This window comes from Adiantum capillus-veneris, chromosome 11 (assembly GCF_014529385.1).
Source record: "Adiantum capillus-veneris isolate H3 chromosome 11, ASM1452938v2, whole genome shotgun sequence".
Lineage (NCBI taxonomy): Eukaryota > Viridiplantae > Streptophyta > Polypodiopsida > Polypodiales > Pteridaceae > Adiantum > Adiantum capillus-veneris.
This window is the reverse complement of record NC_140941.1, coordinates 83,386,560-83,409,081: the sequence shown is the minus strand read 5'-3', so window position 1 is coordinate 83,409,081 and position 22,522 is coordinate 83,386,560. Positions and strand designations below refer to the sequence as shown.

At 44.9% G+C, this 22,522-nt stretch overlaps 1 protein-coding gene across 1 annotated transcript; it reads right to left on the bottom strand.

Annotated features, from left to right (window-relative positions):
• Positions 1-4,359: 4,359 nt before the first annotated feature.
• LOC147447557 (ethylene receptor 1-like) lies at positions 4,360-22,186 on the bottom strand. Its single transcript, XM_086523288.1, has 6 exons — positions 20,454-22,186; positions 19,837-20,205; positions 19,485-19,751; positions 19,291-19,415; positions 19,026-19,217; positions 4,360-6,615 (listed from the first exon to the last, which is right to left on the bottom strand). Exons 1-6 carry the CDS (start codon positions 21,345-21,347, stop codon positions 6,249-6,251), a joined length of 2,214 nt encoding a protein of 737 aa, XP_086379414.1. The 5' UTR covers positions 21,348-22,186; the 3' UTR covers positions 4,360-6,248.
• Between the last annotated feature and the right edge of the window lie 336 nt (positions 22,187-22,522).

The following is a 22,522-nucleotide window of genomic DNA, read 5'->3' as shown; positions in this document are numbered from 1 at the left end:
TACATCAAGTTCACCACGGCACTATTTGACACGGAGTCTTAATGACCTCAAAGCGATGGGATCGACGATCGGAGCTGAAGTGCACAAATCTCGAGGCAGCAAAATGTCATAGAATAAAGTCGACGGTGATGGGAGCCGAAGATTTGAGCCCAAGATCTCGGGGTTGGAAGCCCGGTGAGCTAACCATGCAGGCGCATGAGGCTTGTTCATAACCAAGTGAGTTCACATTGTTATAAAGTTGGTCACTGTTTACCCCCCCCCCCCCCCCCCCCCCCCCCCCCCCCCCCCCGCCCACCCCACATGTCCTTGTTTACTTTTTTGCATCCGTCTGCGCGCACCTCTGGTTTTATGTCTGCACTTTTCCACCGTTGATCCCACCGCCTAGACATCCATTAGAAAGAGAATGGGGTCTAGGAGGGCCTCTTTATTTGGCAGCTTAAGCAAGTCAAACCTCTAGTATTAAGAAAGTAATCAATGGAGAGGTTTTAAATTCAAATAGACAAAACGGCTACTTTATTTGAATTCAAATTTTCCCCCCAAAATGGAATTTGAAATCTAGCGGGCAAACCATATCATGTAGCATATTTATGAAAAGAGCTCGACACGTGGATTGCAGAACTATGATCTCCGCTCAAATCGAAGATCATGTGTGGGAGTTACGGAAGGTCAAAAATCATAAACTTGTCCACCTCCTATTGGGGGGGGAAGTGCATCCTTTGACCACTCTTACACATCTCTTACACACCCACCATTCTTGTACACATGGCGTACACCTATTCATCAAAATGTTAATCACCTCTATAAGCTCATGGAAAATAAAAAGGCCCTCCTAGACCCCATCCTCTTCCTAATGATTGTTAATTTTGAAATTCATGAATGCGCATTTTTAGATATACAATAGCACCATCTCACCGCATCCTTTGTTGTGGGTACCGTACGAAGCCTTGTGGCACATAGTTAGCATGCTTCTTGGTCGTTCAAGAGGGTGCATGAAAAATCATATCAATAACAATTCAAAAGATGGAAACAACCATGCACAAACTGGGGAAATGGTTGCTATCCTAGTTGCCACCATCATTTTCTTGGTTAGACAAGGATCAACTCTAAAGGATGCAGAGATGTTGCACCTACATGCAGCTAAAGCAAGTCAAATATGAGAATGCATTCGTGTGTTCTATGAAAGGTATATTGATCTTAAACACCCTATAAGTGTAGCAAGAAGAGATGGAGATAAGGGCAAAGTAATGTCATATTTCCAACCCTCTAGTTTTTGTGAAGGGTGCCGCGAATGGATGGCATTGTCAACCGAGCCCCCTAATAATGCCAAGCCTCAACTGACAATAGAGTGCTTGTGGCTACCCAAAGTGCTAACACCCATCTCAATATCAATTTAAAAGCTAAACAGCCATCCAAAGATAACAATGGTTGAGAATATAGCATCTTCTCATGCAATACATAGTCATGTTGTGCTCATGAAGAAATGTTTTTCACATGACTAATCTATTAACCAAGTATTCATGTCATGCTACATTTAAAATGAAGCCCTCCATTTTGCACCATGCCTTCACTAGTTGGGCATATCTTTCAATCATCATTTCCTGACCACTTGTGAGAATCTCTTTTTGTTTGTCAAGTTCATGATGCCTGACATATTCTTATTTTTCTTCAAAGGCCATTTTAGTTGTTGCCATTTCTCATTTTTAGAGCATTCCACGTGGACAGACTACAAAGCGAGAATTCCAATGGTTTGATAGGCTAAGAAAGAAAACAATTTAGCTGTAATTTGTAAGGGCTCATTTTTAGAGTGTTCCACAGGGAGGAATGACATAGCGAGCATTTTAACGGAGATGAAACTCCTTTGCATTACGGAAATATGGAGTTTGAGAGACTCTCCAATGTATCTTAGAAGTGTTGGAAGTCTTGAAGCCAAAGGTTCGTAAGTAAGGGCGATGAGACAAGAAGTTGAAGTGGTTTTGCACAATTGACACTGTAGTATGCCAATTCTAAAAGGAGTGATTCTCATCACTTAGTTATAGACTGATTCTTTGAAAAAAGATTTGTATCATTGCCCATCAAGTGATCAATTGCTCAACATTTTTTTCTAACTCTTTACATGTTATGTTGATCTTGTTGTTCCACCTTGTGCTCATTGTTCAATATTGGAACTTCTCTCTAGCTCTTCCACTTCACACTATGGTTCACCATTACTCGTCTAACATAGAGGATCCATCAATTTCCAAAGCTAATATTACTGCGATAGCAAGCCATCATGATCCTTCACCTTGTCTTTGTATTGCGTTTAGTTGCTCATTGCCTCCATCCTCTTCTTCATGGTATGAGAGCACGATTCTATTTTGTAGATCATCCTCTTTGGGGGTTTTCCCTCATCCTAAGGTTTCCTGTCATTACTATTAGAAAAAAAAAATTGTGAGCATATGCATCACATGATTGGAAGATGCCTTGTACAAAAACAAAACAAAAAAAACCATGACCCAAACATGCACTGCACTGAAACATTTAAAGCATGTTATGAGAGGGGGTTTTTAATCTACTTGAGACACAAAGTAACTTTACATGAGGCTAAACAAGCAAAGCCACCTCAAGCAAGAAGTAGGAGCTCAATTGTGAATGTGCAAAGCTACATGTCACCATCAAAGCATAGGAATAGATATAAGATATATCCAAGTAAAGCCCGAAATCACCTTTAGAAGAAAGTGTTGAGTATGGACCATGGGAGTCGTCCACGAGGCAATATAACCATCATCTCCATCATGAATCCAACTAGTAGTATAACCTCGTGTAGGGGCCACTTGACCCTGTGTAACACATCAATGCTCAAAATAGAGTGGCTTAGCCATGCATAGCAAGCAAACTAGAATAGCATGCTGAAGCAAATTCATTCAAGCAACATGCATCCACATTTTCATTATTGAAAGGGAAAATCCTTAAATAGGACAAGCAAGTCTTGCTTTCATTAGGTTAGTCACAAGAGCATGAAAAAGCTCAAGAACTCTAGAACCACACCCTTGCTTGAGAGCATAGAGTGGATGATCATAAATGACTTCACATCCTTGCAAGGTATAATTGTCACCTAATGTTTCTCATTGAGGATGTCCAAGAGCTAGTAAGCACTTTAATCACATCTAGGATCACCTATGCTTCACTATTGTTATGCCAAAACAAGTTGGAAATCTTTAAGGGCCCAAATAATAATAAACAGCACAGCATTACTGAACACATACCAAAATGCTCACAGCTGGGAACTTCTATAGGATCCACCTAACACCACACATCAAAGAATAGGAATCTCTACCAAGAAGTGTTTTCCACAAGGACAACCTTTGAACACATGGTTGAAACAACTCCACATCAATGCTTCAGTCAAACTACCAACACGGTAAGAAAAAGCAAGCATTGATTCAAAAACCATGCACCCTATCAATGGTACTACTTAGCAAAAGTGAGCATTCTCAAAATTCAATCTAGGGATCTGGGAATTGAGATAGAATGGGAGAGAAAGGAGAAGCTCATTTGCCATTCCCTATGGCTAGGAAGTAGCAAACGGGGACAGAATAGCAATAAAAGCTAGGAAGACCCAAGGTAAAGGTGCGGTTCCCCAACTTGCCATTCCTTGTGGCTATGGTCGCAAAATGGGAATGGTAATATCAAGAAAAGTAGGGAAGACCTGAGCAAAACGTGATCTCAGAACCACTCGGAGTCAAAGACTACCACCGAGCAATCTCACTCAAATATTTTAGTTTCCAAGGTGATTATAGAATAAAAAGGATTCAATGAAAATGGTGAAAGCCAAACCCTTCTTATTAATACACTTCTTTAATATGTGAAATAAAGGGCAACAGTGAGGTAAAAATTGGGACCAGTTTGATTCGATGCAGAAGAAATGCTAGACTGAACTTGTAGATATTATTCAATCACATACCTAGCAAACAGCTCACCTACAGACACAGAAAAGCTAAATTGGAGTAAAGCGGTTGCTTGGCGAAGAAAGCAAGCAAGCTAACAACAAAGAAGAAGAGAGCCTATCTACTCTACCTTTCATGTTGGATGTAATCAGATAACCAAGACATTTGGTATAGTTTAATAGGTCATGTTACATGAGAGACTAGGAATTGTGCTACATTGATCGAAAGTGAAACATGCAAATTTCAGAGTATTAATTAAAATGTTCATATGTGCTTGCTTGGTCACAGGTTCCCTTCCCTCCCTAAACCTCTCTGAGTAGATTCTACCGCCTGTATCAGGAAAGCAATGGATTAGCTAGTAAGCACCAAAATCTCACATTTTTGACAGACCATGAGACCGCTTCAGTGCTCGAGTAAAACCCATACCCTAAGCTCGTTTGTATGCCTTGAACATTGGTGATTACGTGTAATTGAGATAGTCACATCTTAAACATTGCATGCCAACAATGTTTTGAATGGAGAGGTTACAGAGCAAAGTCAGTTTGATGTGCTGTTAAGATAGAGCCCATTCCCTCTTACTTCCAAGTTCCTCAAGCTCTTAGCTACCCTGTTGCATCACTCTCAACCACCATTTCAACTCCTATCAAAAGGTTCAGAGTCACTGACATTACCCTTAGTGAAGGCAGACCATATGATCAGTTATGACTAGCACTCACAGACGATACCTGGCCTCTGGTCCAAAAAGCAAGTTTGCGGATAAGATTGAGAGATGTGAGACCAGTAGCGACCCTCTCTGTTACCTTTGCCACTGAATGTGCCTACATCATTCCAGCCTGAAGTGAGGTTGCCCCACTAACTTTCTGTTATGCATAATGGCAAGCTCACAGACAAGTACCCATAGCAGCAAGAGGAGACCACCTCCTTATTAGCAAGATAAGGGGCTTACTCAACCATGCTGGAGTTTAAAAAGACCTGGACACAAGCTGCAATTCCACATTGCAAATGCTCCGGTAGGAATAGAGAAAAGAGCTAGAGCATGACCCAAAGGCATCGTTGACCTCAGCTCTTACAGTAATTGCTAAAGGAAAAACAAAACTGGAATCCTAGCCTCGCTGATGCCAGGACAACAATAAACTTCAAAACCCAGACTAGTATTCTGTTCCTGCCAAGGAGCCTAGCTTCCTCAGCCCTCTTGCAAACTGGAGTCTGGCTTGGTGTAGTTCAGTAAGTGCTTTGAGCTGCCTTTGCCACCCCACCTCACATGGGTCTTCTGCAGACCGAAAAGACCATCCCTTGCACGAAAGTCGTAGTACAGCAAAACCAGACAAAACTTGCCCTTCACTTCAAGCAAGGCTCAACTGTAGTAAGAAGTTCAGTTTTGAGAAGCTTTCGGCCTTTCTTTACCAAAACCATGCAATAAGAGGAGTTAGCAGCGTCTATTACTTTTGAGGCATTTAGAAGACCCCTCAAGCCATCGTGTCAACAGTTTCATCACAGAAAGCATGAGTTTGAACCAAGTTCAAAATTCCAATGGAGCCTTAGGTTAACAAGATTTTCACTATCAAATAATCTCAACAAATTACCAGCAGTTAACCCATAAAGTTTCTGCAAAGACACTGATCTCCATAAATACACATGAGCCACTCTTTACAAAAATTGCATTGATTGCCAGAAGATAATGGATACTTCAACAAGTCGGCTTTGATACTGCAGCTGAAGTGAACAGCATTGTTGAGGTCCCAGATCACTTCCATACCCACACCTTGTTTCAACAGATAGCATCAAAAAAACCCAGTCCAAAAAGCATCCATCATGTATGGAAATTCCTTTGGAAATCCACACCTCAGGTACAATAAACAACATATTGTTGTGCTGTTGACTATACACAAAGTTTCCTTGCACAATCATGATGTCCCAATTGCATAAAAGTGCATCATTTTGTACAGATGGAAACTTTGAAAGATCTTCTCGAGAAGCGTCCTCTATTCAAATTCTGTAGCTCAATCAGAACCAGCTGGTCGACCATCTGGGAGCTCCTTTACTGTACGGGGTTAAGCTGACTGAACTAATCCCTTCATATGCATCACTTCATATTGCTGTGGTACAAAATGTCAATTGTGGTCCTGAGGCTTTGAAAATCACGCCAAACGAATGCATTTGTCGAAGTCATGAAACAGAGCAGCATATTGCATCACCATTGGACCTATACATGCATGAGCCAGTCTCGTGTTGCCCCGTAAGTGTCAAAGTCTCACACATCAATGGCCCTTCCAGTCATTGCAGGGAGAAGCAATAGCACGAACCATATATGTACACACCAGGTGGTCAAGACCAGTTAGAAACTGGGCCCCTCTCCAAAATTTCGATTAACATCGTTCTCATTTTTTCAAGAGAAAAGGGTTTCAAAAGCACACCATCCATTCCCACACTGAAACATCTCTCTCTTGTTGCTAGATCAGTGTTTGCTGTAACTGCAACTACCAAGGGCCTTTCAGGCTGGATGGGGTACTTCTCCCTGACTCGAATGGCAACTTCAAAGCCATCCACTTCTGGCATGCAAATATCAACAAAAAGAATCTTGAAAGTATGGCAAGCTTGCGATAAAGCCAGGAGAGCTTCCCGTCCTGAGCCAACCGTTGTAACATCACAACCAAGCCGAGAAAGGAGGCCCTTGGTCACCATCCGATTAACCCTGTTGGACAAAAGAGGTCAAAAGAGATTGGCACATCAAAGCAGTAACAAGACGCAGGACAGAACAAAATTACTTTTTTATTAGAAAAAATAGAATCCCTTTCCAAAAAGTCCTCGTAGACGTGCGAGTGCAAACATGGGACGTCTGGCCAAACATCTTGAAAATGCCATTTAGAAATACGCCTGGCTAAAGCGAGGTGCAGACCACCTCCTCCTTAGTAAACCTCCAATTACCAAAGAAATAGCTGCTACACACTATAAAATTTCTCTTACAAAAGGGCAGTTGTTCTACAAGCTCCCTGTAGTCTTTCCCCCAAAAATCATGTATGACAGCCAGGCTATCACACAATCAGAATTTATGGTAGTAGAGCCAGCAGCTACACTTACTAAAATCAAATAGGCTAACAGAGTAAAAGGATATACACTCCTTACCTAAACAAGGATATTACATGTGATGATGCTAAGTACAAGGTCTATATTCAACCCTCATATTTGGAGACAGAGAAAGAAAGAAAGAAAGAAAGAAAGATTTTTAACGTCTATGTCAGGCCGAAATCGGCCTATGAGACAAATCAAATGTACATTGTGTGTATGTCATCCGTCTATCGGAAAGACAAATGAAACAAAATTGATACAAAACTGAGCTGAATGTAGGTAGTGGAGTATCTGAGGAGGGATGGAGCTCTATCACTAGGGGTATATGCATGTCTGTATGCTCAAGGTAGTACAATCATGAGAATGCATCAAGCTATCTAGCTCCATCCTGTACTAATGGGGGGGTGTAAGATGTGGTACATGGGTGGGTATGGTGCCAAGGCTACCCGGATGAAAGCTGTCGGGTCAGCCCTCATCTGAGCCACTCGCTCCTCAGTGGCACGGCGCTCCCGGGCTCGGATCTCCTCAATCTGTCGGTGGTGGGAGCTCGCGCCCCTGTAGCCTGTGACTCGTGGTCGTCGTCTAGCTCGGTTCACCTCCGCCTGTGGGAGTGTCACTCCCCTCTGAGTGTCTGGTGAGGGGGGGGCGGAAATCCTCTGAAAGAAGTCTGTGAGCTGCGACTGTCTCCCCTCTGTCTGTGTAGCTGTGTGTGGCTGTAGTAGTGTGTCCCGATGGCTCTGTATCTCTAGTAAGAAACGTCCGAGCTGTCTCTGATCTCGAGATTCCATGATCTCTCGGAGAGTGGGCTGTCCTCCAAATAGGGCCTCATACCTGCCTCTGATCTCAGTGTATGCTCTGCATCTACATACAAAGTGCTCCTCACTCTCCACCTCCTCTGTGCAGGCTCTGCAGATTCGCTCCCCCTTGGGAACACCAGTATGTCTCCCGATCTCAATCTCTAACCTGTGTGAAGCCACTCTCAGCTGACCAATCGCCACCCGTGAGCTATGTGGCATACATGTGTCCATGTAGCGTGGTCTCTGTATGAACCCCCCAGACAATATGGTGAGAAACTGGTCTCTGTAATCTGACATCCTCGTCCCCAAGCTAGGTGCCTCCCAGACTCTCCTAGTGTATAGCTGCCACAGATCCTGTCTCAATACCAAGTTCCTCTCACTGCGAGAGAGGTGAACATATGGTGAGTGGGGGTCGTACTGGAATGGTGGTAGGCTCTCCATGTCAAGACCGTGTCCCTCAAACCATGCTCTGACCTGTGAGTACCATGCTCTCTCATGCCCACTCTCTGATAGCTGTATAGCTGCCTCAAATGCTCTACGGGTAAGTCTGTCAAGAGGTAGCTCTCTCATCCTCTGGATGAAGCAAACTGTCTGGAATAGTGCCTCTACAACCATAGGTGGTGTGGCGAGCTCGGCTCTAATAATGTCGTGTGGCACTGTCTTCTTGCTGCGGAGCAAGCGTGAGATCATATATACCTGTGGTCTCTCAAGTTGTGTCCACTGGTCAGCTGTCAATCCTGGTGCCCATACTGCCGCCGAGTACATCAAGGCCGGGGTGACTAAGGTGTCGAAAAGCCACCCCTTCGTGCGGGGCTCCTGAAAGTGTGCCTGGTGGCATCTCCGCTCTAGCATGGCCAGAGCTGCATATCCTCGGGTGAGCCTGTCAACAGCAGCCTGCTTCATAGTGAAGGGTCCTGGTAGGCTGGTGAATGTGATGCCAAGGTAGACATAGGAGGTGACTACATCAACCTGTCCTCCTGCTGCTGTGAAGGTGGCGGCGCTCCTCACTGCACTGGATGTGTGAAAGATCATAACCTTGGTTTTGCCAAGGTTCACAGTCAACCCCCTGTGTGTGCTGAATTCGTCCAAGGCCTCAAGATGGCGTTGCAGGCCCTCGGGTGACTCTGAAATCAACACAATATCATCAGCATATAACATGATGTGGACCGGAGTACCTGCCAAGTCGCTCCCCTCTCCCCCTGCTCGCAGTATGTAGTCGGAGATCTCGTCGATGTATAGCCCAAAGAGTGTCGGGGAGAGTGGGCATCCTTGCTTAACACCAATGGTGCTAGCAATGGTCTCTGAAAAACCGCCTGGGCAACGAACCCGACCCGTCACCCTCTCATATAGAGCATATATGGCCCAAATCATCTCTGTTGGTACCCCAATGCTGTGAAGGCGCTGGAAGAGTCTCTCGCGTGGGACTGTGTCAAAGGCCTTGCGGAAGTCCACAAAGCAGCAGTAAAGCCTCTTCTTCCGCGCCTTTGCCCCATCAATGAGGCAGCGCAGAACGAAGATGTGGTCAATGGTGGAGAAAGCTCGTCTGAAACCTGCTTGGCCTGGAGCTCGTAAACCCTCGATCTCTGCGTAGCAGCTGAGCTGTGCCTCAAGTACTGCTCCATATAGCTTGGCCATCGTGTGGCCAATCATGATAGTCCTGTAGTTCCCTGGGTCCAGGGTGTCGCCAGATTTGTGGATAGGCACTATGGTGTGCTGTGTCCACTCCTCTGGGAAGCCCTCCCCTATAGCCCGGTTGAAGACATGTGCAATCAACGGGGCTATAGTGGAGGCCGCATAAATGATGTGCTCACTCTGTAATCCAGTATGGTCAGCTGATCGTCTGTGCTGCATGCGGCGTATGGCCCTCTCTACAATCTCTGCTGTAAAGAAGGAGGAGCACGTGGGGCGAGGCTCGTGTGGTTGTGGAATAGGAGGCTGCCCTGGCACTTCATAAAGTCGCTCTGCATAATCATGCCATATCTGTGGATCATCATTAGCTGTAGTCGGACGTGGCTCGCGCAGGGTGCGCCATGCCGTCGCGCTATCCATGCTCATGAATAGGCGGTATAGCTCAAGCTCCTGTGCCTCTTCGAATGCTCGCCGCTTTTGGCGTGTCAGCGTCTTCATATGCCGTCTGGCCTCTCTCTCTGTGATCTCTCCTAAGGCTCGCCGTGCATGGAGGCGTCGGTATAGCTCTCTGCACTCATCATCATACCAGCGGTTCTGAGGCATAGCCCCGGGGGGGGGGAGTGCGTCCTGTGTGAGTGGTGTGTGGAAAAGAGCTAATAGCTGAAGTGTGGAGAACGGAAGAGATATGTGACGTGAGAACTGAGAGTGGTGTGGATGGGTGGAGGAGACATAGGCCATGTTCGACCTTGGCCGAGTAAATAGAGGCTAACTCATGTGTGAAATGGATGGTGGTGTGTGGAGTGCGTGTTGTGGAGCTGTGTGTGATGGTATCTCCGGTGATGGAGAAAGAGAGGTATAAAGAGAAACAAAGATGAAATAAAATGTAATATACCTAGATGAATCCAGGATAAGCCCAAATTCACCCTTGAAGGAAAGTGCAAGGTATAGACCCATGGTAGTCACCCACAAGACAATATAACCATCAGCTCCATCATGCATAGTATTGACTAAATACCACGACATCCCCACTAACGTCGTCAGTGCCCAATAGTGGGTGTAGAACTAGGTACTAACATATGCTCCCCAACACAACACACACCACACGTACACACACATGAGCATACATCAACACAAAGTTCAGCGTACTGAGTTTCTGTCATGACTCCGGAGATCAAGGGCAGACTCAGCCATAATGAAGCCTAGCTAGCACTAAAAGAAGCATGAAATCAAAAAAATTAGCACAAATGAGGTAGTTGATAGGGCATACGCACCACAAAAGATAGAAAGAATTAGCACAATATCAACCGGTCATAACTCGGACGAAAACTTCACAATGTGAAGTCTGCATGCGTGCTATACGACTAAAAAAATGTAATGTCTAATTAACTCTACAAACGGCTGAAAAGACCATGTCACAAAGTGATTACAAGGCATGACTGTACCGGACTAGATTAGGAGAGCATTGGTGAAGCTGGAGCCGCGGAACAGAGCAAAGGACCCAAGTCCGAGCCCTGCAGCAGGTGAAATATGGCAGCAAACACGGTGCCAAATGTCACAAGGCGGGCACCACGTGCCAATAGAAAAGAACAGACTGAACAACTTTAAGCACTTCAAATAACAACTGAATTGAAATGGAGAGAGAGAGAGAGACGACACGCGACACGGAGTGGCGAAATTCCACCCCAGAGAGTATTGGCCCCAAACCTTGGCGCCCCTTTCGGTATTTCTTTATATTACTGCTGATTCGCAAAGTACAACAGCCGGGGAGCACCTCCTTTGCAATCTGCGCGCTGAAGAGTGCAAGAGAGGGCCCCCAAGGCTCATATTTAAAGGCCCAAAGCCTAAAAGCATCAAATATGAAAAGCTGACTCCAAAAAATCACTTTCCTAAAATTTCGGGATTTTCCTAAAAATCCGCCGCGAATTCCAGGACGTCCGTACAGGTGCCACATCATCATATTTTGATGTGCAAAGTCTTTTGAGGGTGTTCTGCTTTATTTTTAATGCCTTTATGTCACTTGGGGCCCCATCGGACGGGGTCCCCATAAGTTGGTAGGACTTCTTTTGTTGCTTGTTCTTCTTAGGGTTTCTAGAATTAGGGTTTGCAGGTTTTAGGGTTAGGGTTTCCAGAATTAGGGTTTCAACAGTTAGGATTTTTGACAGAAATTAGGGTTTCCATTCTTTAGGCTCTGACACGTCAGCAGTTTGTTACATCTCCCCTTCTTGAAAGAGAGTAATCGTCCGCGATTACAGCATATCTGCAAAACAACTCAAGTTAGCTCAAAAATTTCCGAGGGTCATTCCGAGGGACATCAATTTGCTCTTTTTATTAAGGAGTTAGCTTCTCCTTTCGACTGTTTTGATCAAGGAGTTAGCTTCTCCTTTCCGCTCTTTTGATCAAGGAGTTAGCTTCTCCTTCGGCTGTTTTGATCAAGGAGTTAGCTTCTCCTTTCGTCCAGATTGGAACTCTTGATATTCCGGCGTAGTAAAATTAGCCATCACACGCAGACTGTACTGATCTTCCACGGGTGTCTTGATGCACTAAAATTACATACCCAGGCAATCTCATCCAATTAGGAATATTCAGTAATTGACACATCACAATGCAACACAAATGCTCACATATGCATGTTACAAGACACAACAAACAGTGCCGTTGAGCACTCCTCCGAGACAAACGGTCTGCGGTATGAAGCTACTCAACGACTACCTCGTCACTCCCTCCGCAAATAACCTAAGAAGGTCCGGGCCATGAGCTCAGAGGACTGTACAACCAAACGCTCCCCAGACCGCAGTCTGCGTCGCTCGGAGGTTCAAGCATACAACGAAACGCTCCCCAGGCATCGGCCTGCGTCGTTCCGAGGTTCAAACAATATCAAGACAGTATTTCTCACTTCTCCACCCAGGAGTAAAATCACCAATCATTGAAACCAGTATCAAACCAGAGTCAAACAATTCAAATCGGCACCAAAACAGGTTCAAAACAGATATCATCCATTTCAACAAATTCCAAACAGGATCACCAAACAAGATCAAACAGAACTTAAACTTAAAAAGCAATCTCGACATCAATCGAGCTCGTAAAATCGACTGACTTTCCATCTTGAAACCTGCACCAAAAATTAGGGTTAGGTTCCTTCCATGAGGTCATAGCCGAGCACAACATGGTCCATCAGCTCTTGGACAGACAGTGTTTCTTTGGCGGCGATGGTAGTCCCAAGAGATAGCAATCACACTGAACCTCCAAGGTCATCTGCTCGTGAAGAGACATCTACTGAGAGATGTCGAGAAATTTCAATTTATAATCTGCTAGGGTTTCCATGGCAAGCATTTCAGGATACCCCACTCTGCCAGAAGTTGCACTCCGAAGGAAGATGTCAGAAACCATATAACTTCGGGCAAAAATTTTCTTGAAAGCTTGCCAAGTACTTGGAGTATACTGCTTGGTAGCTATAGACATCAACATCTGCATGGCACTGCTTCTGAGAAAAACAGTGACTTGAAACAAATCTGGATCCTTCTCTTGCATGGCTTATGCCATGTAAGACATGAGCGGTGAAGACGGGAGCGCGCCCGATGCGCGATGAAGTAAGGGTGGGAGTGGTTGATACCTCAAATATAATTCAATTCCAATAGCTCTGTCTGCTCTTTTGTAGGACCGGTATGCTTTCAGAAAAGCACACGCTTGATGCTTTGATACCACTGTCACAAGGCGGGCACCACGTGCCAATAGAAAAGAACAGACTGAACAACTTTAAGCACTTCAAATAACAACTGAACTGAAATGGAGAGAGAGAGAGAGAGACGACACGCGACACGGAGTGGCGAAATTCCACCCCAGAGAGTATTGGCCCCAAACCTTGGCGCCCCTTTCGGTATTTCTTTATATTACTGCTGATTCGCAAAGTACAACAGCCGGGGAGCACCTCCTCTGCAATCTGCGCGCTGAAGAGTGCAAGAGAGGGCCCCCAAGGCTCATATTTAAAGGCCCAAAGCCTAAAAGCATCAAATATGAAAAGCTGACTCCAAAAAATCACTTTCCTAAAATTTCGGGATTTTCCTAAAAATCCGCCGCGAATTCCGGGACGTCCGTACAGGTGCCACATCATCATATTTTGATGTGCAAAGTCTTTTGAGGGTGTTCTGCTTTATTTTTAATGCCTTTATGTCACTTGGGGCCCCATCGGACGGGGTCCCCATAAGTTGGTAGGACTTCTTTTGTTGCTTGTTCTTCTTAGGGTTTCTAGAATTAGGGTTTGCAGGTTTTAGGGTTAGGGTTTCCAGAATTAGGGTTTCAACAGTTAGGATTTTTGGCAGAAATTAGGGTTTCCATTCTTTAGGCTCTGACACGTCAGCAGTTTGTTACACCAAACGCGGCATGTGAACAGAGCAAAGGACCCAAGTCCGAGCCCTGCAACAGGTGAAATGTGGCAGCAAACACGGTGCCAAACGCGGCATGTTTTATAAGTGCTGACCTAGCATCTACACGCTGTTGACCCAACAGTATGAACATGGTGCTGCCTTTCTGCCATTATCACCAGAAGGCCCCTTGCCTTAGCGTTTTTGCATCAGCATCATCGTCACAAAGACCCAGCAGCCTAGCGTTTTGGAGACCCTAGATCCTAGCGTTTTCTGAAGCTTGCAGCCCTAGCGTTTTGACATTCCTAACGTTTGCAGATTCCAGCCTTTGCAAGTTCAGCCCTGGCGATTTTCAGCAGTAGAAAGACCTTCAAGTTCAGCCCCTAAAGAGTAGCAGATTCAGCCTGGCAAGACCATCAGTTTTCAGCCCTAAAGAAACCTCAGTCTTCAAACCTAAACCTGCAGATTTTTAGCGTCAAAGACCCACAAAAACAGCCCCGAAAATCAACGTTTTTGGATTGTAGCAGATTTCAGCCCATAGCGTTTTTGGACAGCAGTAGAAAGATTGCAGATTTCAGCCCTAGTGTCGGTCTCGTCGTCATCGCCGACATAGCCTAGACTTGCATCAGTCACATGCATACAGTTTGTACCAGTTTGTGCAATCATAAGTAGACCACTCTCGCCGACGAGAGTGGGGAATTCGGAGGAGGGTTTTACAACGTCTCTGGTGTCATATCTCTCTTCTCTCTCTATCTCTCAGTCTCATACACTTGCACGCACAGTGTCCATTCACTTTGTTTGTGATCATAGCATTATCTCATTAAGAACGGAAGGCTCTCCCTTCCATAAGAACAAAAGGAACCTTGAGCACAGTTCGGAGCACTCACATTGAGCAAAGCGCAAACATTCATTCCACTGCACCTTACATGCTTTTGAGGGTGCAGTGCTTTTCGATTGAATGCTTTTGGGCATCCCTTCTACAGTTTATAAGTGCCCAGAGGGTCACTTCTCAGAGAGCATCTGGACATACAGTCTCAGAGAGAGTTGGACCCTCGAAGTTACAATTTGCGTCTTTGGGGCCAATGCGTCTTGGCGCAAGTGGCCAACTGGACCAAATCTTTAAAAAAAACCCTACATGAATAGAAGTTGGAAAACCCTCACGAGGCTGGGCACAGCCACATAGAAATCCTCACTCACACGATCCAAATGGGTAAGCCCACAAGATGACCTCCAAAATTCTTAACATAAACACCACATCTTCCTTGATTGTTTAGCTGCTTAGTTCTTTGATTCTTTCATTAGAAATGTTCCTCGACTTACATAAAGAGGACCTTAAAGAGAGAGTGAGAGAGAGAGGTCTGTGACAATTATCTTGAAGAGAAAAAGAGGGGGAGGAGAAGACACAACGATGAGATCCCAACCAACACTCTCAGAGATCCCCCACCCTGTCACATGCACATAGCTCTAAGTGCACCTCTTGCATAAATGGTTTGTACAAGCGTTTTCGCAGATGTGATCACTCGTCGGTGGACATCTGACATGGCAAGCATATAGGTTTAGGTTAGAGGAACGTGTCGGACCAGTTGGTTTGTCAAATGGGTCACGACATAGTGTCAAAAAACTCCCATGTGCGCACAATAGCACGTTTCTCCGAACCTGGCTTTAAAGCCCTACATAAGGAGCACATAGGCCAGCATTGTGCACATTTTGGGGGCGCTAGCAAGAGCAAGGCCTAGTGTTTTGCAATCAGTCAACCCACCATTTTTGCTCCAAGCAGCATATCAGCCTAGCGCTACCCTTGGCAACAGATCAGCCCAACATTTTTGCTCCAAGCAACAAATCAGCCTAGCGCTATCCTTGGCAACAGATCAGCCCAGCGTTTTCAAATTTCAGCCCTTTCCCTCACCGGAACCAGCCCAAATCTGTTACCGCTAAACTCTCTGTTGTAGCTCGATGCTTCGACAGCCCATTAAGCCTCTTCTCGGCGATTCTCTCATCGCATCGAGTGCTCCCATTGCTGTCCATCATCGGCATCATCATCATCTGCATTTTCAGCCCTACTTTGAGCGACAGATCTGCTATTTTTGCGCGCTAGATCTGCGTTTTTGCAGCCAGCTTTCAACCCTTCATTCCTCTCACATCAGGAGCACAAATCAGCCCAAGATCTTCCCCTTGGTGGCCTTCAACAACCCCACATTGAGACGGATCCAAAGATGCACCAAATCAGCCCCGGAGGTGCTTCATTTTAAAGAGTTACCGCAACGACATTTCCATTCGAGTAAGTAGAGTCTCCACTCAGGTATTGCATGTGTGTACATTCCATTTACGCCATCATAAGCAAATACCACATTGAAGAAACGGTGTGGGGGGGCCTTGAAAGGGTTGGTTGGGACCCCGTCGGGTCTCTCTCTCTCTCTCTCTCTCCAAGGAAATAAAAGGAACCATCTCTCCTACTAAGTAGCACACATTAACACAAGGGAAGAAGTAAAGATTTGTGGAAGTGTAAAGTCTAAATCTTATCACCATTTCAATTCCGTTGCACCAGACACCCTGTAACCAAAATGTATTTGCTTTTGTATGGAGAAACCTCCAAACATGCACCAAATCAGCACCGGAGGTGCTTCATTTTGAAGAGTTACCGCAACGACATTTCCATTCGAGTAAGTAGAGTCTGCACTAAGGTATTGCATGTGTGTACATTCCATTTACGCAATCATAAGCAAATACCACATTGAGGAAACGGTGTGGGGGGGCCTTGAAAGGGTTGGTTGGAGAGGGTTGGTTGGGACCCCGTCGGGTCTCTCTCTCTCTCTCTCTCTCTCTCTCTCTCTCTCTCTCTCTCTCTCTCTCTCTCTCTCTCCAAGGAAATAAAAGGAACCATCTCTCCTGCTAAGTAGCACACATCAACGCAAGGGAAGAAGTAAAGATTTGTGGAAGTGTAAAATCTAAATCTTATCACCATTTCAATTCTATTGCACCAGACAACCTGTAACCAAAATGGTATTTGCTTTTGTATGGAGAAACCTTAATGTTTGTGCAAGTATCATATCTTCAATGGAAATCTTATTAATAGACGCCTTGGCACCAATTGTCCAATCCTAGAAATGTCTACATTTGCTCCTACCCAATGTTGGATTCAGGGTTTCAGAGAAGGCGCACACAAATCTTGGAGAAAAAGAAGCAGCTAAAGGGGAAACAAGAGGATATAGTATTGCACATGCAAGTACAAAGATAAGTTGACTCCATAACAATGGGCCTATTACAATGCACCGGGAAAAAACCTCTGAGTGAGAGAGAAAAGTATCTAATCAAACGTACTCATACACAGCACTTCCAAAAGATGGTGGCAATTCCCTATCAGGAGTCATATGGTGAACGAGATCTAGCATGCAATGTGCGGGGAAGCATGAGGCCCCATGGACTATGTTGAATCTACAAAGGGAAGCAAGCCCAAAGCCTTGAAAAAAGCTTCAAATTTTACGCAAGGCAAATCCTTGATTCCTTTGACAATAGATCAGTAGGTCATCATTTGTTGGCACATAAGCCACGAAGATCTCTCCTCTAGAGAGTCCTTCCCCTCACACAATGGTAACGCCTCTCAATGAGCTTTGTACAAGTTTGCAATACTAAATTCTTTGTATTTGCCAATGCATTTTAACCTCCCACATAGATAGAGGTCCACATTTGGCACGTTCGAGCATTAAGCAAGGTATCGTCCAGTTTTTAGCTACATATAACAAAGGCGGGCCGCAGTATCATCCACACTAGGTCCACCCCTCCTCTTCTCACAATATAATCCCTTGTGTATATAAAGCACATTCAAAGTGGATGAAAGTGGGCATGTATTTCACACCAATTTTAGTACTAATTGTTAGTAACTTAATAAATACTTTACGTCAATCCATGGAACAATAGATCCTCTTTTCCTATGATTGACGCTCCTTAATTTGCTCTCAATGTCAAAATATGGTCTAGAGTAGTATAAGCCTACCCAAACCCAGCTTGATCCACTAATCTCATGTCATGCATCTATTCCAAATTGTCGAAAGCCTACTCTAAACAAAACATCTATTGGATTGTAAATTGCCAACCATAATGGTCATATGTGGAGAATCACTAGATCTCCACTTTTAAATATTACATAGTTATAAGGCTTAACCAGCTAGGTGGAATCCATCACCAACTACCCTATTGAATATGCGAGCTACTACCGATAAAATGTCTCACAAGCATGTGCAAAATGCTCCACCGTCACACTACCATGGAAAAATATGGTCTACAATAGCATATTTAAGCCCAGCGTTACCAACCCAACTCACGTTATGCACCTCTGTCCAACAGCTAAAAGCCCGCGCTACAACAGACCCAAATATCCAATCGTTGTTGCTAACCAACAGCCCTCCACTTTCATATATTGGAACAATTGTATGGTCTAACTAACTAGCCGAAATTCCAATACAATCTGTGAGCTACTACCAATGCTACTGTCACAAACTGCCCAATTGGAAATGTAAGCTACTACCGATGCTAGTGTCTCACAGGCATATGCTAAATGCTTCCATAGTCATGAGCTTTCCCATTCCTTATCACTCATATTTCATGTTTCACCTTCTTCTCTATGAAGAAACTTCAACATGTTGACCAAGGGAGTGATTTGAGGGAACACATGCTCCTCATCCAGAGCATCACAAAGTATGTCAGCATATTCATGCCAAACATCAGCAGCAGTACCTCTATCAGTGGCTAGCTCTCATAAGAGAGAAAAATGAAAGGGAAGAAATGAAAGAATATATTCAATAGGCAGTTGTGAGATGGCTAGATAGCAGCACTCTTCAGCAATAGTGCATCAATAGATTATCAGACGTCTGTAAGTGTCTTAATTGTATCCTTCCCTTGACCGGTTAAATCCTCTTACAATTGCCATACTCTCTCACCTATCCTCCCTAGTCATTAGAAGTACACAGCCTAACAAAACCAAACCCTGATAAGACTATAACTGCTTACTGGCTCATTCCAACCATTCTGCAGCCGTGAATATTCCATTAAACAGTGAGAATTTGGGTTGCAGTAACGTCGTTTCCTTTTCTAACCATAAAGTAGGATTTCCTTTTCTAACCATGAAGTACGCTCAAAATGGCTAACTTCAACACCCATCCACAACGGGCTATGTTGGATATGGAAACCACGAGATTCACTAAAACTGGACACCCAAATTTATTTAGAGGGGGGTGAGCTGGAGGGACGGTTCTTACATGTTGTCATCAACCACTAAACACTTGATTCCCATAAAATCTGCTCGGTTTGTAGCTGAAGTCATCGATACATTCTGAACAGAATCCTGCAACTGATCAGGGGCGTGAAGCTTCACAATGAAGGACACGGTTGACCCCTTCCCCACACCTTGGCTCTCAACCCAGATGTGCCCCTCCATCAAGTTAACAAACCTGCAACAAAGTCAAGCACTGGCATAAGAACAAAAGTACTTGTCATCTCTTAGAGGCAAAAAGCTCTACAAACCTTTTGCATATTGCTAGCCCGATCCCTGTTGCTGCATAGTCTCGAGGTCCTGAATCACCTTGTGAGAATCGATTAAATAACTTTGGTATATCCACAGGATTAACACCAAGGCCGGTGTCCCGAACCTGTCCCAAAGCAATAATCAAGCTTTGCCCTTGCACACAGAAAAATAACTCGAGTGATGGATTGCCTACCTGAACCCTGAGGAAAAAGCGGTCATCACCAGATGCTACACAGAACTCTGGTCCTCGAGGATCCCGCAGAAACTCTTTCTTTTCTAAGCATACAATAAGGGCCACACTTCCCTCTTTGGTGAACTTGATGGCATTTCCAATAACATTCAACGTGGTCTGGAATAGACGCTTGTCATCTCCTCTAGCAAAGTCTGGAAGGTCAGGGTCCAAATGTAAGGATACGGACAGCTTCTTCACAGATGCAATGGGTTTTACCAGATTTAGAACCTGCCAAACCATGTCTTAAGAAATTTAGCAACTAAATTTTTGCGATTCGCAGGACAGAGCCACAAAACAAAATGTGCTACAATACCTCACGAAACAACAATGGTAAGTTGAATGTGCGAATATCAAGCTGAAGGCTGCCATCTTCGAGCCTTGAGAGATCAAGAACATCATTGATAAGTGTTCCCAGGAGGTTACCACTTTTCACAATTGTTTCAACCATAGATCGTTGCTCAGGAGTAAGATCCGTTTCTTGTAAAAGAGATGAGAATGCAGTGATAGCATGTGTCGGAGTTCTCATTTCATGGTTCATGACTGCCAAGAAATTGTTCCTGGCTCGCACTGCTGTCTCAGCCTCCCTACGAGCCATGTCGAGAGCAACTATCCTCTCCATCAGTAAATCCCTGGCTTTGATGGACTCTTCCAGAATGGCAGCATGTGAAAGAGCTACAGCTACCTGCACTCAAGCAAACCCTGTGTGACTAATCACAAGAGGACATGGTAGGCAAGTGTGCATAGAGACACCCCACAATCACAGGGTATTTAAGATCTGTCTTGCCATGCAATCAGAATGTAAGGTTATTTTCTCTGGCGTTTTCAAGTGCACAAAGAGTTCAGCAAAGGTCAGCGGTATAGCACATGAATTGAGGGGAAAGGAAGTATTTCAAGACTGTTCTTAAAGCAAGGGACAAGCAAGGGACATACCTGCTCTGCCACAACCTCAACAAGCTCCAACTCATGTACATGCCATCTGCGTGCACTATCTGAGGGCAACATTAGCACCATCAATGCAAAAGGTCTTTTTGATGGATCAGGCCAATCTCTTATGTGGAAGTTGTTTAGGTGCAACAGTGGCACACGCATCCCCACAACATCCCCAGCCATATACTTCCCTGTGTGAGGCCGTGTCATCGCCACAGGGCTGTGGGGAGATATTACCATAGCTCGATGGCTACTGAAAACCTGCTTTATAGTTGGGTGATGTATGGGGACAGTCATGGGTGCTGGACTGTGTTGCCGCAAAGTGTGGGAAAGCTGCAACTCCAAACCATTCCTCGTTGGCATCCACAATGTGCACTCTTCGAGTGCCAATGTTTTTCCAAGCTCTACGAGGGTCGTGTTCAGGATTGTGTGCCGATCGAGAGTGCTTCTTATCTCTTGTGTAAGCATTCGCACATGCCGCCCAGTCTCCTCCTGTGTTCGAATCATGCCCATTTCTCTATCAAGCTCTGCTGCCTTGTTCTTCAGAAAAAGCTCTCTCGTCTTAACACTCAACAAATCAGGGATGATATGCACCAGCATGAGGGCAGTTGCACATGAGACCACGGCTGTTAAAACCTTTGATACTGTCATCACCGTTGCGACCGTCTGCGAATGACTATTGAAGGTCCACAAATTGATAAGGTGGGTGGCACCACACAGGACAATGAAGGCACCAAATTGTACTAAAACCCACCTATAAGGAAATACTGCTGATTTCTTCACAAAGTAAATTAGCTCCAAGGGAATAGAGAAGTATGCCAAAGCTATGAAGAAATCTGATATGTATTGATATCGCAAGAGCAAGTCATCAGCGGCCCAATGGCAATCGCAATCCATCAGAGATAAACTGTTATAATTTCCAAAGAAATAAGGCTGCAGGGACACCTGTCTAGGTTATAAGGAGCCCTGCTTTGTTGAAGGCTACTCCCATACAAAGGAGTTAACTCTGCCAAAACTTTCTTGGTGCGTCAATGTAACACATTCCAAGGGGAGTTTATGTATTCTGCAGCAATTTGAGACATACACATACAATATGTAGCTCACTCCCATTGACTTGCACGTGTCCTCCATCTTAGACAGACAGAAAGGTAAGCACACCACCAGGAAAACAGAGGAAACGCTCTGTGATAACAGAGCATACCTATTTCCCAAGCTATGGGGAAGTCGTTCAATCTCTCTGCTTTGTAACAAAAGGGCCTAACACTGCTTGTTGACTCTCTATCTCTCTCTCTCTCTCTCTCTCTCTCTCTCAATCCTTTAGAATAATCCTTCTACTACGACAAAATGCAACAGGAAACAGAGACAACCGATCAATAGTTTGTGGAAGCTCCTGTGGAACAATCATGATCAGATCTCTCTCTCTCTCTCTCTCTCTCTACACACGCGCGGGCGCGTGATGCAGCTCCCTAGGCTCTCTTACCCCCCTCTTTTCTCTCTCTCTCTCTCTCTCTCTCTCTCTCTGCACTGGGCAGGCTGGGCGAGATACTGAGCCAGTGGGAGCTTTTACCCAAATGCAGCACAGAAGAGGCAATGTGGCCAAGTTCACGGAATGGCGAATGAAGGTGGAAAGGGGCAAGTTGGGTGTGGATCAAAAAGGCACTAGAGAGAGAAGAAGAGAGTGGCACAATGAGGTCTTGGTACCGCTTTTCGCAAGATCTAGAGAGCAGCAGCCTGAGGGCCCCTGCTTCGCTTGACCTTTCTGGGCGGTAAGGAGAGAGGCGCTGATGAGAGTGTTGGGCGAGAGTGGTGGCCCTGGTGGGCGCAGCAAGAGGAGGTTGAAGAGAGCGATGGATCATGGATGCATTGGGCGTAGGTAGAGAGAGGAGAGATATATACTTTCAATGTTTATTTCCTTCAACCCAATCGTGTACTTTTGTCAAATCTCAGAAAAAGGCCAACAGAGATTGCCCCCCCTTTCGCTCCCCCACACAGAACCATACATTGAACCCTGGAAGCTCTTCACACATACACGTGCTTAGCAGGCACATACTCAAGGGCTCTTTCACATAGGT